This window comes from Ctenopharyngodon idella, chromosome 10 (assembly GCF_019924925.1).
Source record: "Ctenopharyngodon idella isolate HZGC_01 chromosome 10, HZGC01, whole genome shotgun sequence".
Lineage (NCBI taxonomy): Eukaryota > Metazoa > Chordata > Actinopteri > Cypriniformes > Xenocyprididae > Ctenopharyngodon > Ctenopharyngodon idella.
The window spans coordinates 31,838,393-31,862,095 of NC_067229.1; the positions used below are offsets into that span (position 1 = coordinate 31,838,393).

Consider the following 23,703-nt stretch of genomic DNA (forward strand, 5'->3'; position numbering starts at 1 on the left):
AAAATTACATTGGCCGCTTATAGTGGTGGAATTAATTATATCATAAGATTACTTCACAAAGTTAATGAGATCTATAGATTGCAGTGAAGTGTGAGGACTTTTTAGTGACACTCTCTATTCCAAAGGACCACCCATCCCCCTCAGCATTCAAAAACTCTACAGAGTCAAAACTCTTCCTAATGAGCAGCACGCTATCTTGAAAGGCCATTGGTCTGATCAAACCAAGCAACCTCCCAGTAGCCCATCATGATGATTCAAATTTCAAAAGATAACAGTGTCTTAAAACACAATAAAAAAGAATACAGATGACGACTGTGGTGTGAAACCCGACCTTTGCTTTCCTGAGCTGAAACTGGAGAGTCCCTACCTGGGAAAACTGTGCCAAGAGGTGACACAATGTCTCTGGGATACAAGGCAGCGGATAGGATTTAGACTCCAGGTTTCATAGCCTCAAGTCATTAGACTGGTTGAATTAAACCTGCAACTAGCAAACCTTAAATTTGAATAGGTGAAAGTGGTGACTTGAGTGTTACTCAGATAGACTTTATTACAGATCATTCTTCCAGCGTATTCCTAAAAGATTGTTTTTAAACATGATTTAACAGCTGTAACTTAAACCTCTTAAAATAACTGTATTTGTATTTCTACAGCATAAACCTGGTCTAACATTGGTTTCAAATGATAAAGCAAATAGATACAAATGGCAGCATATGTTACTCCATACAGTAAGGAGTCTAATATTAGTTTCTCCTGAGATTTGACTCGTCGTCGACTAAGCAACGGAGCAAGCGTGTGTTTGTTTGACTGTGATCTGCTCAGTGGGAAATGGTTAGTCAGACAGTCATAAGTAAACAAGTGAGTTAATACTTGCATGTGAAACTTCAAATTGATCTTTGCTGAACTAGGAAACAGGTGAACACACACACAGATGGTGTTTTTTTATGTTTTGATGTTTTGTAATTAGGGATGTCAAGCCGTTAAAATTTTTAATCAAATTAATTACATGATGTGGATTAATTAATCTAATTAACTTCAAATAAATCGCACATCAAATTTGGCTGAGAAATTACCCCCCAAAAATAATTTGAAATCATTATTGTGTAAAGCATCAAATAGACATTAAAAAAGTAGCTTCAGGAAGAAATATTTTATTTGATTCAACATAATATGTATTACACATAAACTTTTGGACCATGAGGTTGAGTAAATTATGACTGAATTTTCATTTCAACTATACTTTTAATGTTTTATATATATATATATATATATATATATGGAAATATATAATCATTTTTAATGAAATTATACTATAAATAAGAAACTAATACTGCCAGTAGGTGGCGGTATGTCTTAACGATTAAGTTATTGAGTCATTCATTCATTCGTTCAATTCGTTCAAATGGCTGATTCATTCAGGTGTGAAGTAAAGTAATGGTCCATTGAATCATTGGTTCACCCGATTCGTTTAAATCACAGATTCGTAAATGAAATGCCGTTGTGTGTTGCTCAGAAATGAACAGTTTGGTTTGTCTTTATATTTTTGTTGGCAAAATTGAGCAAAACAGACAATATTGTGTCAAAAATAACACAATATTAACTTCTTATTTATTGAGCTGTTGTATAAAATTAGTATCACATTTGAACTTGTGTTATTCTGGACAGAAAAACGGCACTCCGTCAATAGCTTCCCTGTCATTCTCCTACGCTGTTTACGCTGACATAGAACATGGAAGTGCTGTACTGTGTTAACTACGTAAACAGCGTAGGAGACTGACAGGGAAGAGAAGAAATTGTTAAATAAAGTCGTTATTTTTGTTTTGTTTTTGCGCATAAATAGTATTCTCGTCCCTTCATAACATTAAGGTTGAACCACTGTAGTAACTAGGGTTGGGTATCGAGAACCTGTTCCATTTTAGAATGAGTTCCACATTTCAAAGAACCGGGTATTCGATACGTTGCGCGCATTTCGATTCTGTTTATCGATTCCTGACTTTTTTTCAGTCATTCTCGCACGGTGAACAGCAGTGAGCATTTTACAGTTGTATCTGTCTGCTAGGACCTGCGACAAGGACCTTATCTCATCACGCACATATGCAGTTCATTACAATCGGCACTGACTTTTGCTTCAACGGCATTAATCTGAAGGAATGCACCGTGTTTGGGGCCGTTCATATGTCGCGTCTAAAAATGCGTGGAAAGCACGGCCGCGCCACTTTCTCCTCCTTTCCAAAGCGCTTTCGCTCCTGTGGCTTCTGTTGTTGCTATGCAAACATGAACTGCACTCTGCAAGATGACGAGGAAGTATCAACAAAGGATTAATTGATTTCTAGCCCTTGCATTAGCTTTACTAGATATATTTATGGAGATGAGAAATAAAACCCGGCTGAGCTTTTGATGTTGTTACGGAAAGGCCGAAGCTGATCGGTTGGTTCTAGTCACATGACCTGCGCTTGAGGCATTCTGAAAAGCATATAGGCACGCCTGGAAACATTTGAAATAACGAACATTTGAAATAACGAACTGTGAACTCTAACCCAGCCGCGAGTCCTAACAGAGTCCTAAACAGCAACAGATACAGCTTAGCAATAGCAGCGTCTCACACTCAGGTACAAAAACAGTTACAGCCTACTGGTTTATAGCCTAAATGTGCAAGAATAAAAGGTAAAAACATTATAATTGAAGTATTTGCTCTTTTTTTCTCTCCATAAAAAAAATATTGGAATCGGAATCGAGAATCTATAAGAACCGGATTCAATAAGCAGAACCGGAATCGGAATCGGAATTGGAATCGGAATCGTTAAAATTAAAATGATACCCAACCCTAGTAGTGACATGGACTATTTTAATGATGTCTTTACTACCTTTCTGGACCTTGAATGTGGTACTTACGTTGCTTTCTATGGGGGATCAGAAACCTCTCAGATTTCATCAAAAATATCTTAATTTGTGTTCTGAAGATGAACGAAGGTCTTATGGATGTGAAACGACATGAACGTGAGTAATTAATGACAGAAATTTCATTTTTGGGTGAACTAACCCTTTAAGGAATTAAGTTCTGTATTATGTTTTATGTACAAGTATCAGATTTCTCTCAGATGTTTCTCCTTTAGTTGGTTAGGAGAAATGAAAAATTACATAAATTGACATTAAAAAGTTAAGCACTAGAACATAAATAGCTGATCATTTGATCTTGAAAGAATTTGAGAAGAAATATTGGAGTTCATATTAAAATTTGAAGTTTGATATATTTGCAAAGCTGAGACATTTTTGAGATCTCTTTTGAAACTCTAGAAGAGACTTGTTTATCTAGAGGAGGAGTGTTTACTGGGGATCTTTTTCTCAGGAGACAAATCTGTGAGGCAGAAGACTTCAGCAGATGTCTCCGTTTGAGTTGAGAAACAGTTCAGATACTAAAGAGATCTCATTTGTGATATTTCTTCTTTCCATTTGTGGTTTCACTGCTATTATAGCTGTTTTCCATCACATTGTAGTGTGAAATTTTGAAACTAAACAGTTTACTTTCTCCTCAGCTTCTTTTTAGTATTATCGAGTAACTTGAGAACTTAAATTCCCTCTGAGCCCCACCCCCGAACTGATTTTAATCCCTGTCACCACGGCAACTAAATTCAAATCCAAACCACTGGCAGCAGGTACCGTGGCAACATTTTAGTGTTGGCTTGTGGGTGTTTGGGCTGGACAGGAACATGTTGTATAGCCCAAATCCCCAGGGATGGTGTCCGTGTCCCTTTTTCCGTGACCTCTGGCTTCCATGTGGGTAAAATAAACAGGGGCGGATGGACCATGATGCTGTTATCTCATGTCCAGTTCTGTTTCCACAGTCTCTCCTCTTGGGAGCTCAGTTAATGATCACTGTCACCGCCTATTTTCATAAATGCATCATAGCTATATGCCATGCATCGGCTGTGCACGTGTTTGCAGATGATGGATTTTCAGTTTAAGTCAGTTTTATCTTTGATGTGGCTTCTGTGGTGAAGATTTTGACCGCTGGTCTCTTTAAATGACTATAGATTTTGAGAGACAAACAAGTCTTTGAAAAGCTAATTTCGCAGAATGAAAGCGAGATAAAGAGAGGGAGAGAGAGAAGAAAGAGGAGGGGGGGAGTGAGTCAGCAAACACCGTCACTACAGGGCGCAGTCACCTGGCAACTGAGAGATAGAGTTTCAAATGCTAAAAAGATCTAGACTAAACACTCAGTCTATCTGAGCCTTGTAAAACTAAAATAGATGATATATTAGACACTTAAATGTACAGTGTGTATTTTAGATTTTTAATTACTTTATTGTTTAAATGAAAATTTCTGTAAAAATGTGAACTATTATATTGTATTGAAATAAATTTCATTTAATTTAAAAATTTGAGTCTGAAACCAATATACTTCATTTGTACAAACTCTCAATGGCTTGTGTATTTTAATTGATGTAATCTTTTTTTTTTATTTAAATTGAAAAATAAAACTGTAAACTTAATTTAAATGGACTTTAAGTCAAAAAATAATATTAAAACTTTAGTTAATAGCAAAAGCATTTGCATGTGCTTACACTTCAAATAAATAGTTGTACATTTTGTTTAACATTTAGCTTTTTTCTTGTAGCTTGTTGAAATAAATTGTATGTATGTCTACAGAATATATGCTTTGCATTTGTTTTGTTCAAACTCACAAATAGCAAGTGTATTTTCTTTTTTTTTATTTAAATGGATATTAAAATTGTGAAATTAATTTAAAAAAACTTATAATGTAAATAAAATAATAGTAATATAAAAACTAGTAATACTCATAAAAACATAATTGAAAAATATCACATGTAAAAATACATTTACAAATGTATTCACTTTAAATTTATCTTTATTATTTAGCTTGTTTTCTTGTAGCTTGTTGAATTATTGAAATATATAATTTATATATTTTGTTGAATTATATATAATTATAGTATATAATTAGTATATAATTTATATTATATCTACAGCGTATATATGTTTTGCATTAGTTTTGTACAAACTCACAATAGCCAGTGTATTTTTTATTTCATTTAAAATTGTGAACTTCATTTCAATGTTCTTTTAATATAATACTAATATAAAAAAAAATTAATCATAAAACACAATATATATATATATATATATATATAGTCAAACCAAAAATTATTCAGACATTTTTGCATTTTTGATATATTTTTACTAGTGGGTGCAGGACACTATAGTTCATTTATGTAAGTGAGGATAGCAAAATAAAGTAAACTGTGAAATATTATACCCAAAAATTCTTCATAGAGTTGACTACCAGTAAAACTGATAAAATTTTGGAACCAAAAATTATTCAGACACTTTAACCTGACCAAGTTTTGCTTAAGTGTTATCTGACTTTATCAGTGTTATCTACAGGTGCTGGTCATATAATTAGAATATCATCAAAAAGTTGATTTATTTCACTAATTCCATTCAAAAAGTGAAATTTGTGTATTATATTCATTCATTACACACAGACTGATATATTTCAAATGTTTATTTCTTTTAATTTTGTTGATTATAACCGACAACTAAGGAAAATCCCAAATTCATTATCTCAGAAAATTAGAATATTACTTAAGACCAATACAAAGAAAGGATTTTTAGAAATCTTGGCCAACTGAAAAGTATGAACATGAAAAGTATGAGCATGTACAGCACTCAATACTTAGTTAGGGCTCCTTTTGCCTAAATTACTGCAGCAATGCGGTGTGGCATGGAGTCGATCAGTCTGTGGCACTGCTCAGGTGTTATAAGAGCCCAGGTTGCTCTGATAGTGGCCTTCAGCTCTTCTGCATTGTTGGGTCTGGCATGTTGCATCTTCCTCTTCACAATACCCCATAGATTTTCTATGGGGTTAAGGTCAGGCGAGTTTGCTGGCCAATTAAGAACAGGGATACCATGGTCCTTAAACCAGGTACTGGTAGCTTTGGCACTGTGTGCAGGTGCCAAGTCCTGTTGGAAAATGAAATCTGCATCTCCATAAAGTTGGTCAGCAGCAGGAAGCATGAAGTGCTCTCAAACTTCCTGGTATACGGCTGCGTTGACCTTGGACCTCAGAAAACACAGTGGACCAACACCAGCAGATGACATGGCACCCCAAACCATCACTGACTGTAGAAACTTTACACTGGACCTCAAGCAACGTGGATTGTGTGCCTCTCCTCTCTTCCTCCAGACACTAGGACCCTGATTTCCAAAGGAAATTCAAAATTTACTTTCATCAGAGAACATACCACTTTGGACCACTCAGCAGCAGTCCAGTCCTTTTTGTCTTTAGCCCAGGCGAGACGCTTCTGACGCTGTCTGTTGTTCAAGAGTGGCTTGACACAAGGAATGCGACAGCTGAAACCCATGTCTTGCATACGTCTGTGCGTAGTGGTTCTTGAAGCACTGACTCCAGCTGCAGTCCACTCTTTGTGAATCTCCCCCACATTTTTGAATGGGTTTTGTTTCACAATCCTCTCCAGGGTGCGGTTATCCCTATTGCTTGTACACTTTTTTTCTACCACATCTTTTCCTTCCCTTCGCCTCTCTATTAATGTGCTTGGACACAGAGCTCTGTGAACAGCCAGCCTCTTTTGCAATGACCTTTTGTGTCTTGCCCTCCTTGTGCAAGGTGTCAATGGTCATCTTTTGGACAACTGTCAAGTCAGCAGTCTTCCCCATGATTGTGTAGCCTACAGAACTAGACTGAGAGACCATTTAAAGGCCTTTGCAGGTGTTTTGAGTTAATTAGCTGATTAGAGTGTGGCACCAGGTGTCTTCAATATTGAACCTTTTCACAATATTCTAATTTTCTGAGATACTGAATTTGGGATTTTCCTTAGTTGTCAGTTATAATTATCAAAATTAAAAGAAATAAACATTTGAAATATATCAGTCTGTGTGTAATGAATGAATATAATATACAAGTTTCACTTTTTGAATGGAATTAGTGAAATAAATCAACTTTTTGATGATATTCTAATTATATGACCGGCACCTGTAATTTTTTTCTGACACAGTTTTGTCATATTTTATTATCATTTTTTTTAAAACTATAGTGAATAAACTGTATTAATGAATGAAATGTTTAAGGTGTCTGAATAAATTATATAGCTTGTTTTCTTGTAGCTTGTTGAATTATTGAAATATTTGATATTTGAAAAATATCCATTATTTGAAAATTTGTCTGCAACAAATATGCAGTACTCCTTGTTCTGATCGTGCCCAGGTCGAGTGTCACTCATCAGAGGAACATCACTGCAGATCAGGGGGCTTCTCTTAGAAGACGAAGGCTGGTATGAGTGCCGAATCCTCCCACTAGACAAAACCACTGATGAGGCTGGAAGCAACGGGAGCTGGACTCTACTCTTTATTACAGGTGAGACTCACCATATCCAATGAGAAGGCCTGAATTATTTATTGTAAGAAAGGATATCTAATTTTACAAGTAGTCTGAATCAGAACCATCAAAGCGTTTCTCTTTATGTCAGACCAGTGAGACAATGCCATTATGCTCATCCATGACTCCATTCAAACATGCAGTGAACAATGAATGAATACACAACCCAGCCTGTTTTCATGCACCTGTTACCAGGCAGTGCTCTGTGCACCTGTTCCAAAGGCAGCTCGGTCTCTGTCGGCCACACCTTAAGGCCGTTCTCTGATCGCTGTAGCGACACTCAGAAGCAGTGTTGGCCAGATTAAAGAAGCCATTTGAGGCCTGTGCTGATATTAGGCTCGGTTTTCAACTTGTCAATTGTTTGAGCTGCGGGACGCCAAGCAGAAAGAGCATCTTGCAGACCTGGCTGGACCTCACTGTGCCTTTCATTAAAGTTAAAAAAAATGTATAAAGTACAACCAGCCCTGAGGACACTACTTTAAATTTCCAAGCTACAAGCTACTCATGATTTAAATTAGATTAACTATAGTCAGATTACCATTTTGAATTAGTACTTTACTTAGCTACAAGCTGCTAATAAAAAGGGAATATATATATATATATATATATATATCTCAGTATTTTTTTAAAGAAATTAATAATTTAGCAATGACATTAAATTAACTGACAGTAAGACATTTATAATGTTTTCTTGAGCAGCAAATCAGCATATTAGAATGATTTCTGAAGGATCATGTGACACTGAGGACTGGAGTAATTATGGTGAAAAATTCAGCTTTGCCAACACAGGAATAAATGACATTTTAAAATATATTCTCATAGAAAACAGTTATTTTAAATTGTAATAATATTTCACAATATTACTGTTTTTTTACTGTATTTTTGATTAAATAAATGCAGCCTTGGTAAGCATAATAGATGTCTTTTAAAACATTGAAAAATCTTACAGATTATTAAGATAGATATGTAATATATATTGAAAGTGTGTAAGTATTAGAGTATATATTTTAAAGTTGAATAAGTGAAGTAGGCATATGCCTGTGGCTGAAAAATAAGTTAGTAGCATCACTGCTTTTCGTTAGTAACTCCTCTACATTAAGTAGAACTAATTTATGATGAGAAACACATTGTTTTTTGTTTTTCTAAATGTATTGCACTTTATTATGGGAAATTGATGTTTATGCGTGATTTTTTTTCCCCCAAACCAGTTCAGCGTCAACTCCACCCTGCAGCCGAAGATTTCACTGGTCATTTCAATCACAGTGCTGATTGCCTATATAATGCTACAACAAATACTAACCCCTAACCCTGCCCACACCCTAACATTACCCAATGAAATTGGCTGCAAAAGGGATTTTTACTGATTTGTTCGGGGGGAAAAAAAAACATGCTCTTTAAAGCATCACATTTGATCGTTAATGAATCTGTGCTATTCTTTGAAAGATTATGACTGTTTTCTTTGCTTACTTTTATGTCTAGCACCTCCTGTGCTTACGGAAACCTCACCTCCTGCCGTTGAGGTATTTGTAGGTAGATCAGTAACCCTGAAGTGTGCTGCCCAGGGAAATCCACGGCCTACAATAACCTGGTCTAAAGATGGAGGGCCAATAAAACCTCAAAACAAAGTAAAGGTGGGAATTTCTAACTAGTTAGTTTGATCACATCTACTGATTTTGCACTTAAAAATGCCATGAAAATGGATAACAAATGCTGTTATCTTCCCTGTGTTGATGTATTTCCTACTGAAAGTTGGGGTGGGACATATCAAAATGATTGTCCTTTTTTAAATTGCCAATAACTTTTACTTCACATCACAGCCTAGAAAAAAAATTATTTGCTATTGCTCATTCTAGAGAGCATTTGATTGGGCAAAAATATGTATACACCCCTGCAAACAACACGAGTCATCAGCATTTTTCATCCACTTTCCTGGAAAAGAAAGAAGTTTGTTTTGTCAACTTTTAGGACTATACTCACTTTGACCTTAAAGCTAAGAGACATAGATTTAAAACCACAAAACCTACATTTTGATTTCATTGACTTAAATTCACAAATGCAGTGGAAGATCAAATCTAGAATATGGTTATCCTCTACTCTTTCTTCCAGGCTTTCACAATCTCTCATATCTCTCATTTTAATCCTACAGATCATGAATGGAAGTGTATCTTTCCATGCTGTAAGCAGAGAAACATCAGGCCAGTATCAGTGTCACGCCTCCAACACTGAAGGAAATGTAACTCACATCACAAAGGTCAAAGTCATTGGTAAGTCAGCATTGATGTTTGAGTATAATGATCTAAAAAGTGTTGGGGGACCAAAATAAACCACATCAATTTTCAGGATTACTGCTTACAGATTGCACATTTATTTGATTGACTGCCATGTAACCGATTGGCAGTTTTTGTTTTTTTTTGGTCTTAAAATATGATTATTGCCCAAAAAAGAGGGATGGGGGGCAGTTTCTCCTTAGTTGTAATGGTGTCTAAGCCCCATGGCTCATGCCATTATGTTCTAATGTGAACTAATGTCAACTATAAACTTTTATGAATGAATGGCGCCATCTAGTGGTGCTGTTGCATTACGTTTAAGTGCACTTCTGTGTCACAAACAGTACACTATGGAGCCAGCGTTTAATTAGCAGGAAATTAACTGATAAAACATTAAAAAAGTAATGCAGTAATGCAAGTTTGCCAAATGCTTATTTGTATTGAATGTGCACTTGTAGTGTACTTCAAATCTTACAAGTATTTTTTTAAACTGTACTTGCAGAAAATATAATGTTAAAGAAAAAAAAGGCCACTTAAGTGTACTTAAAGAAAGTATATTTTCATGGCTGTTTCTTAACACACTTAAGTACACTTTTAAAAAGTGCACTTTGTACATAATGTCAAATCAAAAATGCTTTACAGGAGTACACTTATTGACACTAAAGCACATGTAAAGTACTTGATTATATTTATAACTGTAGTGTGTTTAAAGTTAATATATTTTAAATGTACTAAATTGCAACTTCATCATGTGTAATTATTGCAAATATATTTAAATACATGAAATACAAGTTTCGGTAGAAATGACATTAAAATATATTTTAGTTTACCATTAATGCTTTTCAGTACATTCAGCAGTACAGTTTGACCATATTATATATATATATATTAAGTATATTATTTCTATATTAAATACTCTCTTTTAAAGCATGCAAAAGTGTACTTTTTTTTCACAAGTAAAGGCAAGTGAAAATATTTTTCTGCATATTGCATTATGAAATATTACATATTTTTTCTAACAGGCCCTCCGGTGATTGTAATTCCTCCAACCGACACTGTTCTCAACATGTCCCAGGATGCCAAGTTGAAGTGCCAGGCTGAGGCTGACCCACCAAACATGACCTATGTGTGGCAAAGACAAGGAGAAGACATTTACCACATTGAGTGAGTTCTGTTCTAAAACTGTGAACATCCGTCTTAATATTTACGGAAACAGGCAGCTTATGCATAATTCATCTGTGTGTTTGTTTTAGGTCTCTGAAGTCTCGTGTTAAGATCATAGTGGATGGTACACTACTTATATCGCGTTTGACTCCAGCGGATTCAGGGAACTACACCTGCATGCCTACTAATGGACTTCCTGTGTCCCCTTCTGCCTCAGCCATCCTCACTGTGCAGCGTAAGTGTTTCACATATCATGGTGCAAAAGGAAAATAATGAATGGAGACTGCCTGCACTTGTATAAGATTTCCTACACTAGTATAACCCTAGTTAAACTAGAAACTACATGGATTTCAACAAAGTTTATGTTCAAAATTATGTATACATGAGATGTAGAATATAGCAAATCCAGGTGAATTCAAATTTTCATCTTTATTTCACATGCCATATGTGCAACATTTTGTGCAAAATTAAAATTAAAATTAGAAAAACATTTAGTTTAAATCGCAATATATTTGCAAAATTAATGTATGAATTTAAATATTTGTAAACCATTCAAAAATGTGGGGTTAGTAAGATTTTTTTTTTTCCCTAAAGGAATTAATACTTTTATTTAGCAACTTAGGACGCATTAATTTGATCAAAAATGACAGTAAAGGGGTTTATTCTGTTACAAATGATTTCTATTTTAAAGAAATGCTGCTCCTTTGAACTTTCTTTTCATCAAAGAATCCTAAAAAAAAAAAGTATGTATGTAAAGGTTTTCACAAAAATATGACTATCAAATAAGCATATTAAATTGATTTCCGAAGGATCATGTGACACTGAAGAATGGAGTAAAGATGCTGAAAATTCAGCTTTGCCTTCACATGAATAAATTACATTTCAAAATATAGTGGAAAACAGTTTAGTAATTTTTCAAAATATTACTAAATGCATACTATAAATTCAGCCTTGGAGAGCACAAGAAGCTTCTTTCAAAAACATTAATCAGTCTTACAACCCCAAACTTAAAAATAATATATACGAATACTTGGGTATAGTAATTTTTTTAATAATAACTGTGTTCTCCTTTAACAGACCCAGCACAGGTGGTGCAGATGCCCAAGCTGACCTTCCTTCCCACTGGCATGAGGGGAGTCATTGCGTGCCCCGTAAGAGCTGAACCACCATTATCACATGTAGACTGGATCAAAGATGGCAAACCGCTCGATTTAGACATGGTAACTGTTAGTTGCTTTACTCACTTTCCATACAAAAAAAAAACTTTTTAACCTTTTATATGTACCATTTTTATAAGCATCCTGCTACTTCTAAGTGCTTCCCTAAGTGCTTTTTCTCTTAACTACTAATGGTTGACATATTGATTTTGATTTGGTGACACCATGCTGTGCTAACACTTATACCCCTCTCTTGATGACGTACTTTAGAAAACCCTCACATCTCTCTAAAGAGCATTATTTCCAAAAATTACTTTGTGAAATTCTTTCAACAGTATCCTGGATGGACACTGACCTCAGAAGGCTCTATCATCATAGCAACAGCTAATGATGACGCTGCAGGTGTATACACGTGTACTCCATACAATAGTTTTGGGACAATGGGCCAGTCTGAACCCACCATTGTTATACTACAGGTGGGACTTTACAAAGTGTTGTTATTTTTATTTTTATTTTCAAATCACAAATCTCTCACACACACACGCGCACATATGCACACACACGCACACACACACACACACACACACACATTTGGTTTCCATGTTTTATGGGGATATTCCAAAGACATAATGATTTTTATACTGTACAAACTATATATTTTATCCACTAACCCTAAACCTACCCATCACAGAAAGCGTTCCGCATTTATACATTAAAAAAACAAAAAACACATCACTTAGTATGATTTATAAGTTGTTTTCCTCATGGGGACCAAACAATGTCCCAACAAGGACAAGGATTTCAGATATTGCCATCTTTGTGGGGATATTTTGTATTTTGTACCTAAACCATATATACAGTATCTCACAGAAGTGAGTACACCCCTCACATTTTTGTAAATATTTTGTAAATCTTTTCATGTGACAACACTGAAGAAATGACACTTTTGCTACAATGTAAAGTATTGAGTGTACAGCTTGTATAACAGTGTAAATTTAATGTCCCCTCAAAATAACTCAACGCACAGCCATTAATGTCTAAACCGCTGGCCACAAAACTGAGTACACCCCTAAGTAAAAATGTCCAAATTGGACCCAATTAGCCATTTTCTCTCCCCGGTGTCATGTGACTCATTAGTGTTACAAGGTCTCAGGTGTGAATGGGGAGCAGGTGTGTTAAATTTGGTGTTATCGCTCTCACTCTCTCATACTGGTCACTGGAAGTTCAACATGGCACCTCATGGCAAAGAACTCTCTGAGGATCTGAAAAAAAGAATTGTTTCTTTACATAAAAATGGTGTAGGCTATAAGAAGATTGCCAAGACCCTGAAACTGAGCTGCAGCACGGTGGCCAAGACCCTGAAACTGAGGTTTAACAGGACAGGTTCCACTTAGAACAGGCCTCGCTATGGTCGACCAAAGAAGTTGATATCCAGAGTTTGTGTTTGGGAAATAGACGTATGAGTGCTACCAGCATTGCTGCAGAGGTTGAAGGGGTGGAGGGTCAGCCTGTCAGTGCTCAGACCATACGCCACACACTGCATCAAATTGGTCTACATGGCTGTCATCCCAGAAGGAAGCCTTTTCTAAAGATGATGCACAAGAAAGCCCGCAAACAGTTTGCTGAAGACAAGCAGACTAAGGACATGGATTACTGGAACCATGTCCTGTGGTCTGATGAGACCAAGATAAACTTATTTGGTTCAGATGGTGTCAAGCGTGTGTGGCGGCAACCAGGTGAGGAGTACAAAGACAAGTGTGTCTTGCCTACAGTCAAGCATGGTGGTGGGAGTGTCATGGTCTGGGGCTGCATGAGTGCTGCCGGCACTGGGGAGCTACAGTTCATTGAGGGAACCATGAATGCCAACATGTACTGTGACATACTGAAGCAGAGCATGATCCCCTCCCTTCGGAGACTGGGCCGCAGAGCAGTATTCCAACATGATAACGACCCCAAACACACCTCCAAGACGGCCACTGCCTTGCTAAAGAAGCTGAGGGTACCTAAACCCTATTGAGCATCTGTGGAGCATCCTCAAATGGAAGGTGGATGAGCGCAAGGTCTCTAACATCCACCAGCTCCGTGATGTTGTCATGGAGGAGTGGAAGAGGACTCCAGTGGCAACCTGTGAAGCTCTGGTGAACTCCATGCCCAAGAGGGTTAAGGGAGCACTGGAAAATAATGGTGGCCACACAAAATATTGACACTTTGGGCCCAATGTGGACATTTTCACTTAGGGGTGTACTCACTTTTGTGGCCAGCGGTTTAGACATTAATGGCTGTGCGTTGAGTTATTTTGAGGGGACATTAAATTTACACTGTTATACAAGCTGTACACTCAATACTTTACATTGTAGCAAAGTGTCATTTCTTCAGTGTTGAAAACATGAAAAGATATAATAAAATATTTACAAAAATGTGAGGAGTTTACTCACTTCTGTGAGATACTGTATGTATGTGTGTGTGTATATATATATATATATATATATATATATGTGTGTGTGTGTGTGTGTGTGTGTGTACAGATATAACAGACAGCTGTCTTACATTGTTGTTGGGAAAAAAGTGGTGGAATGCTATGGAAATAAAATTAGATAAGGTCAGTGTGAATTCTTGAGCCTTAAACTTTGTGTTTTTGTCTTTTAGGATCCTCCGTCATTTAAAATGTCACCTCGTAAGGAGTACAGACAGGATGTGGGAAGGATACTTGTTATTCCATGTCAGATGGACGGTAACCCTGCTCCAAAAGTCAGCTGGAAAAAGGTGAATGTCATTACAATCTTCTCTATCACAAATCCCTTGGTTCACCTGTCAGAGTGAAGACATTATACCATATTGTTAGCACGCCACACACAAAAGAACAGTATTTGCAATAAACGTATGTTACCCTTTTCAGTTATTATATTATATTTGTAATTAAAGTAAAATAAGTACATCTGTGATAATCTGAACTTCTAATCAGTAGAAAGACCATGTTTATCAACATACCACAGATGTTGTTGATTGAGCTAAACAAGAACATTTCTGTAAATTTAAAAGGTGTAATATAATGTTCAGCAGCAGTACATTACAACTGCTTATATGAAACTGTGCCGATTAGCATATAATATCATAGCATCAATCCTATGCACAAAAACTGAGAATTTTCATTTTCTCCAAATATTATATTGCACCCCCTTACAGCTGGAAATCAAATTTAAATTAAAACTGGTGTTTAATCTTATTATATGCTTCATTATGGCACCGCTTCTCTTAGGTTGGTACAGCCTCTCGCTCACTGTACACTCTAGCAGCGAATGGCTCGCTCATTCTACATCCTCTCAGTAAAGACCACCAGGGGGAGTGGGAGTGCAGCTCCACCAACCGAGTGGCTACTGTATCCGCCAGAACAACAGTCTTTGTGCTCGGTAAGATTTAAAGCATCTAGGTCAGCACTACCGCATGCAACCATTAGATTATTTTGATGTTGGTGTGATGTTTATTGTAACAGTAATCACAGACATCTTACGCTTCCATCAAATTCCAAATAAAAATAACAAAGTGTTTACATCACAGGAATATTAAAATACTGGAATTATTACATGGTTACGATTAAGAAGCATACAAACATTTTGGAGGTGAATTTCAGCCAAATAAAAGCCCTAAAGGAAATCTTGCCTTGTGGCCCCTGAGCTTTCCAAAGTTGAGTAGTCCTGATCTAGGTTGATCTTGCAGCTTGCTGTCCCACGTCATGTGTCACACATTTGTCACACTTCATGTCACACATATCTTGTTTTCTCCTCATCCGTTCTGATTCACAGGTACAAGTCCTCATGCAGTGTCGTCAGTATCTGTGATCCCAGGAATTAACCAGGCCAATGTCTCCTGGGTGGCTGGCTTTGATGGAGGATATACCCAGAAATTCACTGTCTGGTTGGTGTCTGTCTTGTTACTGTTTATCACTGTAAATGTTGGGAAGCTATTTTGAAATGGTAGTCTGTCAGATAATATTTGTAATAAGAGCAGTATTTGTCTGATAAATTTATACAATGCAAAGCCGCGTACACAATACAAAATCTAAAAAAGTGATGTAGCATTTTGTCATGCTACATTGCTATTTGTTGGCTAAATTTTTACAGTAAAAATAGTTGAGATAATTCCATGCTACTGAAAAAAATGTAGCTAAATTAGTAGCCAAGTTTTCACTGGATGATTTATGCCTGTCTTCATAAATCTATGTTTTTAAAAACTCATGCGAACATTCTTTTTCCAGGTATAAGCAGGTGTCAGCAGTAAGGATAGAGGAAAAGCAAGAGTGGTTGTCTTTCTCAGACCTCTCTACTGAGAATAGTCTGCTGGTCACCAATCTTCTTCCTGCCACTGAGTACCAGTTCAGTGTCATGGCCCAAAATAAAATTGGCACTGGGCCCTTCAGTGAGATCACGACCATCACAACTATGGGTAAACATTAGCTGTGCATAAGAAACTCTAAAACCCCTCTGAAATGAGTCGACCAGCCTAATTTTTATGATCATAATAAACCATGATTTGCTTAATTATGTTGCTATTAGGTGGCATGTGGTATAAGGGGGTGGCATTTTATAGGACAAATAATGTATATAGAAAGAATAAAAAGTCTGTAAGTTTGAATATTAATATCTCCTAATTTTTATTAATTTGAATGAATTTATTTGATTCAAATGTTTGATTTTATTGGTCTTTAAAACAATTAGCCTTTGTGTTGGCTAGCTGATGGTGACCTAAATTAATACACCATCTGTGTTTATGTTACGGACTGTGGATAATTGTGATTAATTGAATAAAAACAAGATGTTAATTTCAATCTGTCCCTTATTTAATATTTTACTACAGATGCCCTTCCCATTGTGGCCAAGCTGGTACCCCCTATTAATCTCTCAATCAATAAGAGTTCAGAGGGAATTCTTCTGTGGTGGTCAGCACCCCGGTCCCAGTCTGTACCCATTGACAGTTTTGTCATACAGTCACGCCTTGAGGGAGAGGAATGGATTAATCTGAAAGAGGACATTAGCCCAGCTGAGAGTCAGATATTTCTTCCGGGGTTATGTAAGGTAAATATTCTTGAAGACATGATCTGAGAATTTCATGAGTCGTCAGCTTGTCATTTTTGATAAATGCAATCCTTCCTTTTCTTTCGTCCTTATTATGTCATTTCCTCATGGTGTGTCACCCTCTGAAGGACTGCAAGTATGAACTGAGGCTTCTTTCTCGGAATGGAGATCAGCTGAGCATGCCCAGTCCATCAATCAGTGTCTCCACCATTGGTCAGTGCTTCACACATTCCCTGTTTTGTTCCCCAGCCGGTTATATTTTCTTAAGAAATTGTTAGAATTTATTAGCACTTTACACAGTACTTGAACTATTTCAAGAAAACCTGGAACTCTTTCAACCTATCCAAACATTAAATGTAATGCTTTTTTTTTTTGGCTCCACAGGAATGAATATGCACCCAGGCAGTTCCCATCTCCTAGACTTTCCTGATAGGCTAATTGCTGGTGTCATGGGTGGAGTGGGACTCCTTTGCCTTGCTCTTATCCTGACTCTGGCAATAGTTTGTTTCATTTATCACAAAAGGGGACGAAGGCGCAGGCAGAATATCAAGGGTAAAGAAACAACACTTTGAACCGCTTAGAACTGTTTTTACAAGTCTGCCTCAGTATATCCACCTTAGAGGATGCTCTCACTCTTGAAATTGTAATCTTTCATGCATGACCAATTATCCTGCCACTCATTCCATTGTAAAATCGGTTCCCTCCTTTCAGATCTCCCACCTGCAATAAAAAACAAACCATCTGTAAAGTAAGTGCACCACCATCACCTCATGAAACCTTTTTTCTTTGTCCAAAATTTTGCCATTCATTGTAGAATGTACTAAATTCTTATCCATGACCTCAGCAGCCCTGACAACACCCTGAAGCAAAGGCTCCTACCAGCTCGTCCACTCTCCTACACTTCCTCCTCTTCCAATCACTCCTCCCTTGACAAGTCCACTCGCAGTGATTGTCATGCCCAGCGCCAACATCCTCTGCCTCAAGCTAACCCTCCATCCCACCATTCCCTCCCTGAAAGCCATCTCCAACGGGCATCGCTTGCCCCTGTGTCCTCTGTGGAGTTCATCCACCGAGGCCCTGATGGACGCTTTATTGCCCAGGCTTGTGAAGATGACAATGTTGTCAGTTCCCAGATTAAAAGAAACCCAAGTCAAAACTCGCATCGGGCATCAGATGGAAACAGAAGCTTCAGAATCCAGAAATCACAGTCTTTGAGATCCTACAGAGATGAAAGAAAAAAGCCACCCTTTGTCCTTTCAGTGGATCTTCCACCTTTCAGATCAGATATTCCTTCTTCCAGCAGAACACGAGCTATGGCTAAGCACCTTTCGTTGAATGGTCATTACATGCCTATTCGGGAGCAAGAGTTCTTGAATGGACCAGACCAGACAAGTCTTTCGTCAGATGACAGTGGCTCTTTTCTATATCCCCATTCAGAAAGTACTCTGGGTCAACAGTCCCTGAAACAAGGTACCAACCACTCTGCAGCCAGTACCCTGGTTTTGCAGATGGAGCATGAGAGGGAACAAGGAAACCTAAGTCGCTGTTTGACTTTGGCTCGTGAGAGAGAGGAGCTTGAAAGGGAATTGCGCAAGTACACTGTTGATCGAAATCCACCTAGCCATGAGACAGATGATGAATATGGAAAAATCTGGAAAACTCAAGAAACTTCAACACCTCAGATTAACTACCAAGGCGTGAGACAAAGCCTTTTATCTGAGAATACCAGCATGTTGAAGGGAAGAGCTGCCTCTTGCATTCCATGGGAAGAAAGACACAGGATTTCCTCTGCAAGCCTGGTGCCCCTACATACAACTTATGGAAAGGATAGCAAATATAGGCAGAATCAACAAGGCTATCATTCCATTCAGAGATCCAACTACCAACGGTCTCGAAGTCTAGACAGAGCTGAACACAAAAAATCACAAACATGGGACCGAAGACGAAGTAGGACGCCTGTTGATTCAAGTCTTGGTCGTGTAATGGATGAACCTTTAACCTACAATTTGGAAAATACCCAAACTGCTGTAGGGCATAGAGCCCATAGGACCTCCAGCAGAAGTCAACATTATTTTGACCCATGTATTTTTTCATCTTTAGACGATCAGCAGGAGCGGGCTATAGAAAGAAGCACTAGACATATGAATCCAACTGCTGATTATTCAGAGATGAGTGTGGATGGACCTGATCTTGAGAGCCAGTCTCCATATACAAGATCCATACTGGGCTCGGGTCACAGTTATGAGACTCTAGACTATGACAGACCCAGGTTATCAGAGCTTGAAAAGGACAGATCAGAAGAGTCAGGACATGTGAGTACAAGAAAGCAGGAGAAGTTGAACAATTGGTCAAGAAAAACTGTGTCTTCAATGAATGTCTCTAGAACAATGCCTCGGAAGACAAAGAGTCTGGGGCCAAACAACTGGAATCGGAATGAGAGCATGCATAGTTTAGACTCTAAATTATACAAGGACCAGTTTTTGACCCCTGATGCCTGGGTAGATTCGCTGACACTTAGTCGAGATTCTACAATGTCTCCTTCTGCGTGCAGATCCAACTCTGTGGCAGATAAACCTAAAAGTAATCCCAATTTGCAAACAGATTTATCTGTGCCTTCAGAAAGTCAAATGCGAGACCACCATCATCAGGCCTCTAAATCCCATGATGGCTCTACCAATGACTCAAAATCCAGCAAAAACCTAGTATCAGGACATAATACCAATACTGCCTTATTATCACCAGGGGGTTCTAGCTGGCCTCTGACTTATTGCCCCTCTCTGTCAGCCTTGCCATCTGGAAGCCAAAGCCAAGTGGTGGAGAGAGAGGAGGAAGACGAAAATGTGCAGGAGGTGGATGTGGAAATTAACAGATATAGGAAGAGCTCAGAGACGGAGGGAAGTTATAGGAGTTATGCAAGCCAAAGCAGTGGCAGAGGCAGCATGGATGCCCCTAACAGCAGGCAGTTGTCTCTTAGCCCCCCTCTCACCAGCTCACCAGAGACCACAGAGGACAGTGACAGAGATGAGGCAGCTCTACAGGAGCCTGAAAAGCATGAAAGGTAAGACTGACTTTTCTTTGTCTTTCTCAATATATTTATCTTAAATGCGGTTTTTAAATAGATTATTATGGCTAATTCTCTTGCAAAAAAGTACCATGGACATGTGCTATTATAAAAGTGTTTTTGAATACAAGACCATGGTAATACCTTGGTAATAATAACCAATGTGGGGGGCAGGGATTTGCGATAGTAATATGTTTTTGTAAATGTCACAATGCCCCAGTACATTTATGTAAGTGTATCCATGTGTCACATTAGACTCAACAATACAGCACATTACTTTATCTTCTGACTTATCTAGAAGAGGCTCTGTGGATGAAAGTTATGAGTGGGAGAGTTATGACTCTGCTTACGTCCAAATGCATCCTGTGGACCTCAAAGTGTCAATGAGCAAGGAAGGTCTACGAAGAGATCTCCTGAGTCAAAGGAAGCAGGGCAGATCTACCAAAGATAATGGCAGGCCAGATTTAGACTTGAAACCTAAAGGTAAGATAAATGCTTGCTTTGTATATTTTTATTATATATTTGTAGTTTTGTAACTCAGCAAGTTCTTACTGTTGTTCTTTTACTAACTACATTTTTGTTGGACATGTTACATTGGTAATTCCATGGATTTGTGGGCATGTACAATGGTACTACCATGGTGTTGTTTAACAAACCTTGGTGTACCATGCAAATACAACGGTATATGAATATGGTAATAATCATTATATAATACAGCATCACTGTACCTTGGTAACAATGCAGCTCTTTTTGCGAGGGTTGTGATTGTGAGAGTCAAATTATGAAGACCAGTTCAAAGAATCGGAACTGTAATGTATTCCAAACTTTTTGCTCTTTCTGATTTTATTCATCTCCATTGTCTTTTGACCCAAGATCTTTACCCTCTGGCTGGTTTGAAGGAATCTGTACCACTCTTTGAACTTCCCAGTATTCTTCCTCCAAACTGTGAGCAAGAATCACTCCTTGCTCAGGAAATTCAGAAGAGCTTCACATCATTCCCAGACCCAGAGCCTGACACTGTGCTTTTCTGATTACTAACAGTAGGTACACCATTCATGCTGATCAGCCTGCACTGTTTTCATTTTAGCACTTACACTCATAGTCAGAAATTGTGTTGATGCACTTAAGATGATTAGATTTGTTTATCAAAACCAGCCAAAATGTTTTTATGTTCTCAAATCTAGATTGGATACAGCATGTTTCCCCTCAACACAGATCTGTATGGTCAAGATAAGAGGAGACACTGGGTGTCACCATTAATTGGATGTCTCAGGACCACTCAAGCACACTTGGAACCTAAGAACATACTCTGCCCAACTAATGGAAATGACATTATCTGATGGATGGACCAAGGCACAGCGAAGATAACTGTAGTCTAAAGAGCTTACATAATATGTGCTGGATCAAAGGGAGAATAAATAATACAGGACATTGCTCTTTGCACCCTGCTGTTGCTGATGAAACTGAATTTGAAATAAAATTGTTAAAGCTGTTACAATGAGCCCCTTTCAAAGTTGATTTTGAGTGGCGTTTGATTGTTCTGTAATTCCTATTTTGACACTAAGAGCAGATTATGATTTAAAAACCTCGCCAAAGCTCTTTTATGCACAGTTAGGCCTATAGAAATATCATGCAAAACAGGATGCTGAAAAAAGTATAATTTGTAGCTATACCTTCAAGTTGTCAAGCAAATTGGAGATTCATTAGATGTGATTGGAGTACTGCTTTGGCAGAAACTTCAGTTTTCTTGACAATCATTTGGCCTTCCCACCCACTCGTACCTACCTCATACATGCTATAATCCCAATGGCACCATTCATAGAAATTGTACATTGTCATTCACATGGAGAAAAAACACTGCATATTGATCAGTATATGGTTATGCACCATCTGGTCCTTGACTGACAATCGATAAAACCCTTTGAAAGTTTAAAACCTCCAGTCAAATGCTGAAGCTTTCTTTTTTCATTTTTGTTAATGGTATTGCAGTCTTTTTGTTTTAGAGTTTGAAATGTTGGGAAGTGATTCTCATCCAAAAGAGCTCATTTTTGAGTTTTAATGAGCTGTGGTGTCTGACTATGACATTTGAGACATTTAATGAGAAATAATGTGTAAAATTGGTTGATTATTTGCATCGGTGTCCTTTTTTTAGGAGGAATCTGATAAACAGATACTCTTTTAGAGTGCAACTGAAGGAAATGATTAAATTCACTGCAGGTCACGGGAGTTAATTATGTATCACAGCGCCCTGTGGTCTGGCCGCTGATGAGTCTGACAATACAAAGTTACATTAACGAACAGAGCTTGACTGTTTACAGTTAAACCAAACATTTTACAGCTCAAATACTTTTCTTTCCAAATACAAATTTAAAAGCAATTAAATTATACTTCATATGCTTTTTATTGGTTCAGAATTCTAAAAAAAAACCACTATAAATGCACAGACATAAATTCCACTAGTCTTCATTTTCTGTCAGTATGAAATGTCTGCAGCTACTGCCGAATGGGAAATTCTTTGAATATAGTATCTTTGCAAATATGTCTATATGTAATTAATCGTTATCTTTTAGCTTTTAAATCAAAGCTTATTCAAACAAGACTGTACAAATGAAGGTCTTTTCTTAGTAGAAAATGAGAATTGTTCCAATTTTTTGCAACCCAATTATTGTGTTTTTGGAAACAATTTGTACTTACATTTTTGTTACTTTATAAAAGTATGAGTTTCATGAATGAGGATTTATATATTGATTAAAGACAATAAAACATTTATTTGTGTTGGTGTGTAGATATACTACAAAGCCAAACGAGAGTTGAGTTCCTCTATATCCACTAGGATGTGCTGCACTTTAACAGCCTCCTTTTTTCTGAATTAAAAAATCTTGAAAACAATGCAAGCGTTCTCTGAACATTTTTATATATGTATATATATATATGTATATATATGTATATATATATATATATATATATATATATAAGCCTCTGAAGGAAATTCTGACATTTAAGGAAAAGAACAGAGGAAGAGTTATTATTATTATAATTTCTGACCACAACGTCTGAATGCTGTGAGCTGTGGAAGCCAAATCACTCTTTCTTTTTTCTGTTTAGCAGCAAGATATGCACTTTTTTTTCCATTTGTGAACTCTCTTTTAGTGATTGAGTGGACTGTGAAATCCTGACGGGTTACAGGCGGTCACATTAGCGTGTGTACTGAACATAAGGAGCACAGCCTCCATCATTATCTAAAGCTTCCAGCACTGCCACATGCTGCATTAATCACAGCTGAGGTGAAAAGCAGAGATGTGTCAAAAAGCATGCATACTGCATTTCTCTCAAACAGTTTTCCCACTTTTTATAGTTCACTTTTTTTCTAAATTCAGTGTAATACGGCACTCTTAATTAGTATGCATGACTTGTAACAATATAACATTAATAATTAACCATACACAAAATGACTAAAGACCCCTCCTTCAAACGTGCACCAGAAACAGTCTAAAAAGATTCATTGTGAAAGGAATACTTTACAACTCACGTAGCCTACTTCATAAATTCATTTCGCAATACATCAGCCAAAAAT

The 23,703-nt window shown here is 37.2% G+C and overlaps 1 protein-coding gene across 3 annotated transcripts in view; it reads left to right on the plus strand.

Moving 5' to 3' along the window:
• The window catches only part of igsf9a (immunoglobulin superfamily, member 9a), a 32,239-nt gene extending 9,343 nt beyond the window's left edge, over nucleotides 1-22,896 (plus strand). Inside the window, exons 4-22 of one of the 3 annotated variants that reach the window (XM_051908360.1) lie at nucleotides 7,241-7,390; nucleotides 8,891-9,042; nucleotides 9,558-9,675; nucleotides 10,701-10,842; nucleotides 10,932-11,077; nucleotides 11,920-12,062; nucleotides 12,335-12,475; nucleotides 14,646-14,762; nucleotides 15,256-15,406; nucleotides 15,800-15,911; nucleotides 16,252-16,439; nucleotides 16,851-17,068; nucleotides 17,197-17,281; nucleotides 17,453-17,620; nucleotides 17,780-17,816; nucleotides 17,913-20,126; nucleotides 20,428-20,612; nucleotides 21,003-21,169; nucleotides 21,314-22,896. In XM_051908360.1, the coding sequence (XP_051764320.1) occupies nucleotides 7,241-7,390; nucleotides 8,891-9,042; nucleotides 9,558-9,675; nucleotides 10,701-10,842; nucleotides 10,932-11,077; nucleotides 11,920-12,062; nucleotides 12,335-12,475; nucleotides 14,646-14,762; nucleotides 15,256-15,406; nucleotides 15,800-15,911; nucleotides 16,252-16,439; nucleotides 16,851-17,068; nucleotides 17,197-17,281; nucleotides 17,453-17,620; nucleotides 17,780-17,816; nucleotides 17,913-20,126; nucleotides 20,428-20,612; nucleotides 21,003-21,160 (4,625 nt within the window). In that variant the 3' untranslated portion in view covers nucleotides 21,161-21,169; nucleotides 21,314-22,896. The other 2 variants (XM_051908361.1, XM_051908363.1) reach the window with 2 other exon arrangements.
• Nucleotides 22,897-23,703: the final 807 nt, after the last annotated feature.